Source organism: Mus pahari, chromosome 16, assembly GCF_900095145.1.
Source record: "Mus pahari chromosome 16, PAHARI_EIJ_v1.1, whole genome shotgun sequence".
In the NCBI taxonomy this organism is placed as follows: Eukaryota; Metazoa; Chordata; class Mammalia; order Rodentia; family Muridae; genus Mus; species Mus pahari.
Window position 1 is genome coordinate 31,087,591 of NC_034605.1, and position 12,728 is coordinate 31,100,318.

The 12,728-nt window shown below is 35.4% G+C and overlaps 1 protein-coding gene across 2 annotated transcripts; it reads left to right on the forward strand.

Annotated features, from left to right (window-relative positions):
• Positions 1-884: 884 nt before the first annotated feature.
• LOC110334326 (prolactin-8A9-like) lies at positions 885-9,153 on the forward strand. Of its 2 annotated transcripts, none has more exons than XM_021216142.1 (6): positions 885-912; positions 3,794-3,972; positions 5,107-5,145; positions 5,986-6,093; positions 7,816-7,995; positions 8,965-9,153. In XM_021216142.1, the coding sequence occupies exons 1-6, from the start codon at positions 885-887 to the stop codon at positions 9,151-9,153; spliced, it is 723 nt and encodes a 240-aa protein (XP_021071801.1). The 2 variants fall into 2 exon arrangements, with proteins under 2 accessions (XP_021071801.1, XP_021071802.1); XM_021216143.1 differs by having other exon boundaries at positions 3,797-3,972.
• The last annotated feature ends 3,575 nt before the right edge of the window (positions 9,154-12,728 follow it).

The window sequence follows — 12,728 nt, forward strand, 5'->3', positions numbered from 1 at the left end:
CTTTCCTTTCCTTCCCTTCCCTTCCCTTCCCTTCCCTTCCCTTCCCTTCCCTTCCCTTCATTTCCCTTCCTTTCCCTTGTCTTGTTTTTTCTTTTCTTTTTTTCTTTTCTTTTCTCTTCTCCTCTTTTTTTTTTTCTTCGTAGAATTGTCACCAGTGGGACTATGACCCTAATGCTTATATTAGCAGTTAGTGTGTAAAACTACATTCACTAGAACAATAATGACAAAACTGTTATAGAGAGGTGTTAAAGAAGTTTCTCTGTGAAGTATACTTGATATAATTCAAAAGATCTTCCAGATATCTAAATTAAGCATGTAGATTATTTTAACTGTCAGCTTAGTTCTTAGAGAAACACTCTTCAAAGTAATCAGTGATTACTAGCAGAGATCCATGATAATACCACAGATAATTTACTAATGCTCTGTCATGGTGGTCAAATATTCAGTAAAGAATCCATCTCTGTGCATAAATATTAGAAAAAAAGGTGATAGAAAGAATATAAGAGTCTAATAAAGGGGAAGTAATTATGAACAATACTTTCTTCCTGATGTGACTTGACCATCCCATCATCAGGCAGCTGAGATATCTTCAGAGATATCAAAATGACTTGGACAAGAACTATCATGTAGTTCAAGCCAAAAAAAAAATCCATCCAGACACAGATAAGTATGTTGTAATTAAATTGTTAATGTTCCCTGAAAATAGACAGACTGTTCATGAATAAGGAATGCTCTGTGTGACTTCTTGCTGTCACGTGGTTGAGCATGCCCTCGGGGATATCTGCTAAACTATATAAGGGGAGGAGAACTAGCCTCATGTATTACTCCAGTGAAGCAGCTCTTCAGAGTCTGAACTCATCCTGCTTGGGAAGTCCTGGCCAATAATGCTGCCATTGAGTCAACCTCACTTCTGTAAGTAAACTCACCACTGTGCCTCTCTAAGTTAAAGTATCCAGTTCAGGGATTCTTTGAGTTTGTTTAAATGGAATTCTTTTCAATTAATTCTTTAGTTTTCTAATTTTTGTGATGAGATATTTGTTCAAAGTTTACTAAGAGAACTCAAAATAGGCTTTCAAATACCTTTAAAGAAATATTTTCTTTTCCTTTTTATTTAATCTTTTTGTTTTCAGTCAAGATTTTATCTCCATCCTGATCCACCCTCTGACTGTTTCATATTCCATATCTCCACAAGGATGTTCTCACCCCAGCAGACCTGCCCACTCCCTGGGACATCAAGTCTCTTGAGGGTTAGATGCATCTTCTCTGATTGAGTTTCAACCTGGCAGTCCTCTGCTGTGTATGTGTTGGAGGCGTCATATCAGGTGCTATATGCTGCCTGGTTGGTGGCTCAGTGTCTAAGAGATTTCAGGGATCCAAGTTGGGTAAGACTGCTGGTCTTCCTACAGAGTCACCCTTCTCTTCTGCTTCTTCCAGCTTTTCCCTAATTCAACCACAAGGATCACCAGCTTCTGTCCATTGGTTGGGTAGAAATATCTGCATCTGAATCTTTCAGCTCCTTGTTGGGTCTTTCCTAGGGCAGTCATGACAGGTCGCTTTTGATGAGCATATCATAGCCTCAGTAACAGAATCAGTCCTTGCCCCAGCCCCCTTGAGTGGGATCATAATTTGGACCTGCTACTGGACCTCCTTTTCCTCAGGCTCTTGTCCATTTTTGTCCCTGCAGTTCTTGCAGACAGGAACAATTATGGGTTAGAAGAAATTGTCCAGGGCACAAGAGATAATTGGATTTGCATCTCTCAACATCTGTTAAATTGACATATGTCTCAATGTTCAATGATAGTCTGAATCATCTTCTGTATTGAAATGAGAGAAGGAGGAAAGTATTGCTGTTATTCAATGAGTACAAAGGATAGGAATCATTAAGAGTTTCTGATGCATGGGACAGCTTCAAGAACAGATATTATAGCTCAAATGGAAAATGTTTTGGAGCTTAAGAAATTGGAAATTATTAAGAATATAAAGTCAGTGGGTCCAATTCATCTTATCTCAGGGCAAAAGAAACAGAATTGTGATTATGAATATTTTATATGAGTTTTACCTTTGAAATCAATCAGAAGAGTCTTTATGTTCAGAAGCCTGAAGTAGACAAAGATGACAGATTTTGTCTTATAGTGTTTTCCAGTTTATTACAAGCCAAGTGACATCAAAAAGGAATAACAATGGGATGCTGACAAAACATCATATTTTGTAGGTGATATTTTCTAAAACAAAAAAAGGAGATGATATCAAAAATAATTTTTTAAATGAACCAGGAAAACATTTTTAATTTTCTATTCTTGTTGAGAATTTAATGCATTATTATATCACTATTATATCACTCATCCAACTCCTCAAAAACCCCTTTCCCATGGTCCCTTTCAAATTCAGGAAAGTTTTTTCATTAATCATGATTGTTACATTTGTAGATGCATATAGATGACTTATTAATTCCTTTTGTGTTGCTCATATGCCTAGTATTTTAGGGGTAGACAATTGGTAATGAGTAATCAAATAATGAAAAATTTCTTGCATCAAACTTTCTTGACCTCTAGTGCTTATGTTCATTCTTCATCTTGTTTTACTGTATTCCCTCAGGCTTAAGTGTAAGACTCCTCTTGTGGTGTCTCATGAATAGCTATTTGAAAGTTGAGGCAAATCCTGATCATTGTCACAACTTTAAAATTGTGTGTTATAGAGAAAAAGAAAGCAGATCAAATCAAGCTTTAAAGGCTTCTTCTATGACAGCATAGTGATAAAATTTATTCTTTGTAAGTAATGGTGATCTTTGATAAAGCAGTCTCAGGACAGTGTCTGTCTTTTCTGGAGCAAAGATGTGGAGTTCTATGAAAAAGTGAGGGAGAAAGTACTAACAGTTGTTGTTCTGACTTTTATATCATCAATAATATGCCATTAGGAAGAAATTTCACCATATAAGACATCTCCTTTATAAATGTATCCAGATTACTATTATGAGAATCAAACCTTCTCACAGAATTATTATTTAGATCAACTTTAAAGAAAATGATCTGAAGTTTTTGATGCAATGAACACTGATAGCGTTTTATCATAAGTTAGCAGTTGCAAGCTGACATCTTTTTCTTCAGGATAACATTCTCATCATCTTCTGTATTAGTGATCATCCCCTGCTTATTTATTTTCAAACACGTAGAAGACAGAAAAAGGTAAACTGCGCTGTCCTTGTCCCATCAGTGTCAAAATATTGACATCAGATATGAAGTTTAAAAAGTACAAATTTGTCATATGTCTTGTTAACTGAAAATGAGCTAAAATTTTAATGAAAGTAAATCATATAAAATTACTTTAAAAACAATACTGAGGAGCCAGGAGTGGTGGCATATGCCTTAAATCCCAGCATGGGAAACAGAGGCAGGTGAATCTCTGAGTTCGAGGCTAGCCTCGTCTACAGAATGAGTTCCAGGACAGCCAGGGCTGCACAGAGAAACCCTGTCTCGAAAAACAAACAAACAAACAAACAAAAAACAAAAAAACAAAAAAATACTGAATTAATTCAAGTGTCAGACATTTATAAAATTTAGAATCACTTCTAAAACAATAAAAAATTGTGATACCATCTGCTTCTCAAACTATTATATAGAAAAACATAATTACTGGACTAAGTACTCACAATGTTTTTTATCTGCCATTCTGGGTATCAAATGGCAAGTCATTTACTAAAGATAAATTTGGTCAGATAAAACTTTCCTTAATCAGTTAGCTCGATTAAAACTCAGATTTTAAGCATGACTTCTAAGTGGCTCTTATTTCTATGTAGCAGGGGCACTCCTGCTGCTGTTGGTATCAAACTTGCTTCTGTGGGAGAAAGCTGCATCAGTTCCTGAATGTCAATCAGAAGAGGAGGGCTGCTCAGATCCCCTTGTGATCACATTTAAGAATGCCCTCCAGCGAGCTGAAGTCATCAATATTCTTGCTAATAAAATGCATGAAGAGTTTGTAAGTATCTCAACATCCATGTCAATGCTTGAACTTCACTAGTACTCAAGACACTCATCATGATTCAAATATCAGAAAAATCCATCTTCATAGGTAAAAGAGGCACCAACTACGGATACTAGGGGACGGATTCTCATTTCCTATTGCAGTACTCAGGATCATAAATTTCCATTAACTATGTTCATTTAGCACACCGTGGATATTCATGGTACCAGATGTGCATTACACTGAAGTACATATTCATAAAATAGATAAACTGAATTATATGAAAAGGAAAGAAAGCAAGAAAGAAAGACAAATAGATAGATAGATAGATAGATAGATAGATAGATAGATAGATAGATAGATATGAATGAAAGAGGGTGGGATGAAGGCAAAGCAGGAAGGTGGAAAGGAGAAAGGAAAGGAAGAAAGAAAGAAAGAAAGAAAGAAAGAAAGAAAGAAAGAAAGAAAGAAAGAAAGAAAGAAAAAGCAAAACAAGAAAAGAAACGAAGGAAGGAAAGATGGAGGGAAGGAATGCAACAGGGTTGAATGAAGGGAAAGCAGGAGGGTAGAAAGGAGAAAAGAAAAGGAAAGAAAAAAAGGAAGGAAGAAAGAAAGAAAGGAAGAAAGGAAGGAAGGAAGAAGAGAGAGAGAGAGAGAGAGAGAGAGAGAGAGAGAGAGAGAGAGAGGAAGGAAGGAAGGAAGGAAGGAAGGAAGGAAGGAAGGAAGGAAGGAAGGAAGGAAGGAAAGAAAGAAAAGAAAGGAAGGAAGGAAAGATGGAAGGAAGGAATGAAAAAGGGTGGGATGAAGGGAAAGCAGGAGGGTAGAAAGGAATAAAGAAAGAAAGAATCTAGCATTTCAAGAAGCCCCTAATTGCTAAGAATTGTGGTTTGAAGATTTTCAGTAATAGGATTTGTCCAATGTCTGGGTAGGAATAGCAATACATCCATTCCTTTCTTGCTGATAGTTACAGATCATTCCTCAAGGTCAGGAAAAAAAGAATGACAGAAGTGGGGAAATCTTCCATACGATGGACATCAAGAAAATGTGTTTCTGCTTGCAATAAACATGTCTTCATGTTGGTTTTTGTTTTTTGTTTTTGTTTCTGTTTTTTACTAACTAGAGGTTATTTTTTTCCTCAATATGACACAGTACCACAACCCATTTTCCTCTGGACAATTTGAAACACTTGTAAGTACCTCATTATCTTCTGGTCACTCCCCAATAGGATCCTCATGCTAAAAATTTCAACTTCGATGAGAAAGCACTATACAATATTTTTATTTCCTGTTATTAGCTGACAGTTCTTCAACTTCTCAACTTTAACAATAATCCATCAAACTTAGAGGAAATAGCTGATTATTAGAAATAAATATTATATTCTAAAACATGTTTTAGTAAATTTTAAACTTCCACAATTATACAAATATTAATCAAACACACAATATGAATTGTTAATTTTTATATTTTGTTGACTTAGATTTATATAGAGTTCATGGTAAAATAGCCTATTTTGTGAGTGATTTTTGTCATGATGCACAAAATGTCATTCTATTACAAACTGCACACCTATATGTATATAGTATTACATTAATAAAGCTATAATTTTGATGTCTGGATAAGAACATATCAGAATTTATTGACACAAAATTGGAAAACTAATAAACACATTTTTTGGCTTTGTGCACAGATATTAGAGAAAGATGATAACTAAAGCATTGAATACTTGATAAATTTACTCCCTTTATTGTTTACCTTTCAAATAGTAACTTTTAGGAAAGATGAAAAAAAAGGAGAGGGATAGAGGAAGAATTTAAATATTCAAAAGTTAGTGAAGAACCAAACTATATTGCAGATACAATAAATAGACACAGAATTGGGTAATTGGCACTTTTTAAATTTCTTAATATCTGTTTTTTATGAAATACTTGTTGTTATAATTTATATATTCAATAAAATATATTAATATTCTGGTCATCGAGTCATTTATATAATTTCTGATCTCTAACTGAATTTTGTTTTTATTTGCAGGTAGCACGCATGTATAGGCATGATGAGGAGGTTCTCAGAGCCAGAAATCACTGCTTTTCTAATGTCACAAACCCACCACTTCATGGACCTGAACATGAAAATCTCAAGGTAAGTGTCCTTCATGTTTTGTTTTGTTTTGTTTTGTTTTGTTTTTGTTTTGTTTTGTTTTGTTTTGTTTTGTTTTTCATAAAACACCAGAAGTACTTCCCCGAATGTGTGCTGCTATTAGTTAGGGAGGCATTATGATAGATTAAGTAATCTTGATTGCAGAAATAAATGGAGGTGAAATATAAAAATTAATTAGATTATATTAATACTAAATTATATTTATAAATAAATATAATTATATATAAACAAATACCCTGTAATAGTGCAGCATATACTTAAATAGAATAGACCATTTAAAAAATTGTATTTTAGGAATGACTTGCCCATAAAACTTTAAATCCTCCTTTTTAGGATGCTTTGAGATAAGTTGACTATCATGATTATATACTCACTCCTACCTCAGTGATAACAACGTGACTGTATTAATTATCTGTTGCAAATGGCTTCTGCATGGTGATATCCTATGTTACCGAACACTATCACCTGCTTCTTGGTTTTCAAATCTGTGCTGATTCTATTTCTATGTTTACCTATCTCATCATCCCTCAGAGATTCTCTAGGCCTTAACTGAAAACCAGCGAGCAGAGTAGTCCTGTGAAATACTATTTTATATTTCTTAGGATGCAACAATGCCCAAATTCATAATGAGAAGATCCACTTATCATACTAGTTCTATTTTATGATTGATATCACCACCTCTTTACAATTCCCTTTAATAGCACATATTAATGTGATATAATTTGCATAATATTTGAAAACAATAAAAGAAAATCAGTACAAAGAAATGAGTAAAATTTTCTTGAGACCTGTTTCTAGACATGCAACAAATTATTTATTTTTTAGCATTGCTATATATTACCCTCACAAAATCTTACCTACAAATGGCATTATTTGAGACAACATCAACAAAAAAACAGGTTTTGAAAAGTGGTGCAGTATATTTACCCTTGCATGGACTTTAAGAATGCCAGTGTACACTTAATGGTCTTTACCTCTTTCCATTGTAATAGATGTGCGCCAGTCTATCCTCATATTCAAGACCACTAGGGAAACTAACAAGCATCAATACAATGAATAGATTAAATCAAATAAGAACTAAAGAAGCAAAATTCTCTTTTTGAATTACCCTGGTTCCATTATTAAAGCCAATGCTATGTTCTTCACCTATACATCCTAACTAATTTGTTCTGTCAGAGGAAAGGGGAAAGCACAATAATAAATACCCTGCTCTCTTCATTGTATCTTTATTCTAATTTCTTAAATTCACCTAAAAATCATAAATGTGTACATGAATGAATGCCATGACTTATTGCAGTGAATGAATCCCTGAGTGGAAATGACTTGAGCCAATTGTCCCCAGCTGGTGAATCTATCATTCCTGAGTAAAATATTATTGGCCAATATTGTTCCCCAGCAAGACCTGTTTTACCAATTGATAAACAAGTTGCCAAATAATGATCTTGCTATAAGGAATCTGTTAGAATTGCTTGGGGAGAACAAGGTATGATGACCTAACCTCAGAAAAATGGTAATTGATACAGATCATAATTTGTTTTACTTTGCAGATAATTGACTAATTTTTAAATATAACACGTATACAACAGAGGTCTCATATAAATAATAAAAATATATTTCAATTTAGGTTCTTTACATGAAATTAAATGCAACAAACTTCCTGCACTGAAATTTCTTTAATATTGTGGTTTTACTGTGTTTTCTCAGACAAAAAAGTATTTAAAAATGATGATCACTTTTATGGATTCATGGATCAATCCTGCATACTATCTAGTTGAAGTACTGAATACCATGCAAGATGTCCCTAAATCTATCTTCTCAAAAGCTGAGGAGATAGACTTGAAAGTCAGAGAAATCTATGATGACCTTAGGTGGATATTCAAGAAGGTGAGCAATTTCCCATTAGTTATTCTTATTCATAAAAGAAGTGGGTTGTGTAAATTAAAAAAAAAATCTCAAGTAGCTTATTTTCAGAGTGAAACATAGATATCTGACCTTGTGGACAATCTTCCCCTACGAGAGGTTTTGCCAACCTGTGTGTCATGACTTCTTTGTGGGTGGAATATTACTCTTTCACAAGAACAGCATATCATATATTCTGCATATTGAATATTTACAGTACAATTAAATACAGTAGCAAAGTTACAGTAATAATATAGCAACAAAAATAATTTTATGGTTAGGGTTATCACTGCATGAGGAACTATAATAAAAGCTCACAGCTTTAGAAAGGTTGAGAGCCATTGCTCTAATGTAATGGAAGCTCAGAAATTCTCAGACATGCTTCTCATCACCTTCTACCCTGAGGATCAGAATGAGACAAAACTCTTCCTCATAGAGACTCAGAGGACACCTTTCACGGTTGGAGTGAAAAGAACTCGGGTTTTTCAATCATAGTCATCCCTTGGCTCTGAATATTAAATCATCATCTGATACTCATTATATTTTTGTATGTATAGTGCATATAGAATGAGTATAGTTGAAATTTATAAAAGAATGGTGGTCCATGTCACCTTTTGTGAAATATATATGAAAGAACATGTAAGAATTTCCTGAGTGATAAACTGATAAGAGCTCCTCTATTGTCCCAGAATCAAACAGATTTCCCACTGTTTTGTTTCTGAAACAGCATACTTCCTCTGTGATCAATTCCATTTTAGAACAAATGCATATGTGTCTTCACCTTAGATTCTAAAAGTCCATTTGAGAGTCTCTTTTAATAGGTAATGAAACACATAACTTTGATGGAAGTATCATATCTCTGAAAGCATTTCTCTGACTGAAAACCTAAGAAACAAGGAGAAAAGGAACACTAATAATATAATCAAGTAACCTTCAATTATTTTGATTTTTTAGGTCTATCCTAAAGTAATATTTTGGGAAAAATCTATCAACTGGAAATACCTTCCAGGCCTAAGATCAATTGACACAAGTAAAAAATTTTTGGCTATGTTCAACTTTTCTCACTGCCTACGTGTTGATATATTCTACATTAAACATCATCTCAGTGCATTGATGTGCCGCATAACTGGGCAAGGTTGCTAAGTGCGTGTCTACACAGTCTGCTTTGGTGATTGTCCATGACAGTCTATTGCTGGGAACTTTGTTTTAATTGTATAGTTTTTTTGATGCATGTGTATATTTAATTGGTCTCTTTTTTAAAAATAAAAGCATTCTCTTTAGAAATATCCGAATCTAAAAAGCCTATTCATCTTTTGTTCTTTGAATAGAGTATATATCAATAAAGTTAGGTTGACCACTCAATTTATCTCAACATGAGAAGCTAAGCTTAACAATATATTTACACTTTACTTCAATAAACTCACAATTTAATTCACAGAATAGGAATGAAAATCAAAGTTATTATACTCAAAGTCTAAAACATATTAACTAATCCATGTATCCTAAACAAAGACACACATTTTTTTAATGCTTCCTAAAATCCTGACTGTCCTTCAGGAACAATGTTCACAGTGAACACATAGCCACTCCAATACAATTGCTGTGTGACTCCCTTCTTACATAAACTCAAGAAAATTTCGAGGAGATAGGACAAGAAATGGGCATAATAAAGATACACAGAATTCATGTGTAAAATTTTCAAAAAAGTTATTTTTAAAAATTAAAATTGTTCAGATCAATAGTGATAATAACTGCATGGTAATAGTACAGACAAAGACATGTTAATCAATGAAATATAACTGATGACCCAGAAATAAAACCACACACAGACACTTGATCTTTGACAAAGAAGCCAAAAATATACAATGGGAAAAAAGAAAGCATCTTCCATAAATGGTGCTGGTTTAACTGTCAGTTTGTGTGTAGAAAAATGAAAATTATTCCATATTTTTCATCTTGAACAATGTTCAAGTTCAAGTGGATCAAGGACCACAGCATAAAACCAGATACACTGAGTCTCATAGATGAGAAAGTGGGAATGAGCCTTGAACTCATTGGCACAAGGGGAAATTTCCTAAACAGAACTTCAATGGCTCACTCTCAAGATCAAGAACTGATAAATGGGACCTCATAAAACTGGAAAGTTTCTATAAGGCAAATGACATAGCCAATAGGACAAATTGGCAACCTACAAATTGGGGGAAACAATCTTCATTCACCCCACATCTGATAGAGCGCTAATATCCAAAATATATAAAGAAACTAACCCCAACAAAACCAAACAACCCAATCAAAAGTGGGGTATAGTACTAAACAAAGAATTCACAACTGGGGAATCTTCATTGACTGAGAAATGTTTCATTAAAGAAATGTTCAAAGTCCTCAGTGATCAGAGAAATGCAAATCAAAATTACTCTGAGATTCCACATTACACCAATCAGAATGGCTAAGATAAAAACCTCAAGTGACTGCAAATGTTGGTGAGGCTGTGGAGAAAGAGGAACACTCTTCCATTCCTGGTGGGATTGTAAACTGGTACAACCACTCTGGAAATCTATCTGGAGGTTCCTCAGATAATTGGAAATAGATCTACCTAAAAATCCAGGTATACCACTCTTGGGCATATGCCCAAAAATGCCCCACCACACCACAGAGGCACATCCTGCATTTTGTTTATATAGTCCTTATTTATGATAGCCAGAAGCTGGAAACAACCTACATGTCCCATGACAGAAGAATGTATAAAGAAAATGTGGTTCATTTACACAATGGAATACTTCTCAGCTATTAAGAATGAGGACCACCTGAGTTTTGCAAGCAAATGGATGGAACTAGAAAACATTGTCCTGATTGTGGTTACTCAGACCCAAAAGGACATGCATGGAATGTACTCACTAATAACAGGATTTTAGTCAAAATGTACAAAATACCCAGGATACAGTCCACAGTACTCAATAAAGTTAACAGACCTACGGGCCCAAGTGAGAATGCCTCAATCCCACTTGGGATGAAGAAAAAAGTAATCACAGGATGGAGAGAGAGAAACCTGGGTGGGAAAGGGGACAGGGATGGGAAAAGAGGAACATGTTCAGATATTAGGTGGGGGAAACAGGACTGAAGTCCTGAGGGCAAAAAGAAAGAGTGCAAATTGGCAACCTTGGTAGGTAGGTGGTGGTGGGGAACCCTCTAGAAAGTACTGGAGACTCAGTAGGCAAAAGACACTCAGGACTCTAAGGGAGGGACCTTAGATGAAATGTCCTACAGTAGGAAGAGGGAATGTGTAGAGCCCACCACTACTAGAAAGACAGGACATCAAGTGGAGGGAGGAGGTTGCCATCCCAAAGTCAAGAACTCTGATCCAGAATTGTTATTGTGTAAAAGAATTGCAAGGACAAAAATTTAGAAGGATCTGAGGAAAAGGTAGTCCAGTGACAGGACCAAATTTGGTTCCAGATCTAGGAGAGGCGCCAAGCTCTGACACTATTACTCATGCTAGGATGTGCTCAACAACAGCGGCCTATTATGACTGCCCTCTGAAAGACTCAATCAAAAAGCAGCTGCAAGTGTCAGATGCAGATATTTGAACACAACCAATGGACAGAAGCTGGGGATCCTTGTGGTTGAACTAGGGAAAAACTGGAAGAAGCTGAAGAGAAGCCCTGTAGTAAGACCAGCAATCTCAATTAACTTGGAACCCTGAGATCTCTCAGACACTGAGCTACCAACCAGGCAGCATACAGCAGCTGATATGAGGCCCCCAACACATATACAGCAGAGGACTCCTGGGTATAGACTCAGCCAGAGAAGAGGCACCTAACCCTCAATAGACGTGAGGCCCCAGGGAATGGTGAGGTCTGGTGGGTTGGACATGTGAGGGTGGGTCATCCTTTGAGGGAGGTGGAAGGGGATATGGATGTGGAACAGTCAGAGAGTGGACTTGGGGTGGGGATAGAGTCTGGATAGTAAAAAAGATTAAATTATTTAAAAAGTTAAAAATTGTTTTAGGATATTTTGTACTTGAGTATTAGTTAATCAAAATCTCTTCATAAGCCCAACTATGGTATATTCTGCATATTTTTATTTCTCTGTTCCTAAAACGTCCTTCTATTCTCTGTGATAATTTTAAAAATGCAATCTTCATATTATGTGTGTACTAAAACCATAGTAACTTTAAGATGGAGAAACTCTAGTGATTTCTGACAGGAAACTGATGAAGCAACACATTGTCTGTCATTCTGCTTAGAATGAAAGGGGGGCATTGACCCTGTGCTTTTCTTCTTCAGTTATACCTTAAGTGTGATGATTATCAGTGGTTTCATTTCTTGATTCTATGTATTTTTTAACTTAATTTATTAGATATTTACTTCATTTACATTTCAAATGCTATCCCAAATGTCCCCTATACACTCCCCCCACCCTGCTTCCCTGCATACCCACTCCCACTTCCTTGCCCTGACATTCCCCTGTATGGGGCATATAAAGTTTGCAAGACCAAGGGGCATCTCTTTCCAACGATGATTGACTAGGCCATCTTCTGCTATATATGCAGCTAGAGACATGAACTCTGGGGGTACTGATTAGTTCATATTGTTGTTTCACCTATAGGGTTGCAGACCCCTTCATTTCCTTGGGTAATTTCTCTAATTCCTCCATTGGGGTCTCTGTGTTCTATCCTATAGATGACTATGGGCATCCACTTCTATATATGCCAGGTATTG

What these genes read in the sequence shown, in the direction of transcription:
- LOC110334326 (XM_021216142.1), top strand. Translation starts at nt 885, where the DNA reads ATGCTGCCATTGAGTCAACCTCACTTCT. An exon ending in ATTGAGTCAACCTCACTTCT is followed by an intron (nt 913 to 3,793) that starts GTAAGTAAACTC and finishes ATTTCTATGTAG; the next exon opens with CAGGGGCACTCCTGCTGCTG. An exon ending in CTGGACAATTTGAAACACTT is followed by an intron (nt 5,146 to 5,985) that starts GTAAGTACCTCA and finishes TTTTATTTGCAG; the next exon opens with GTAGCACGCATGTATAGGCA.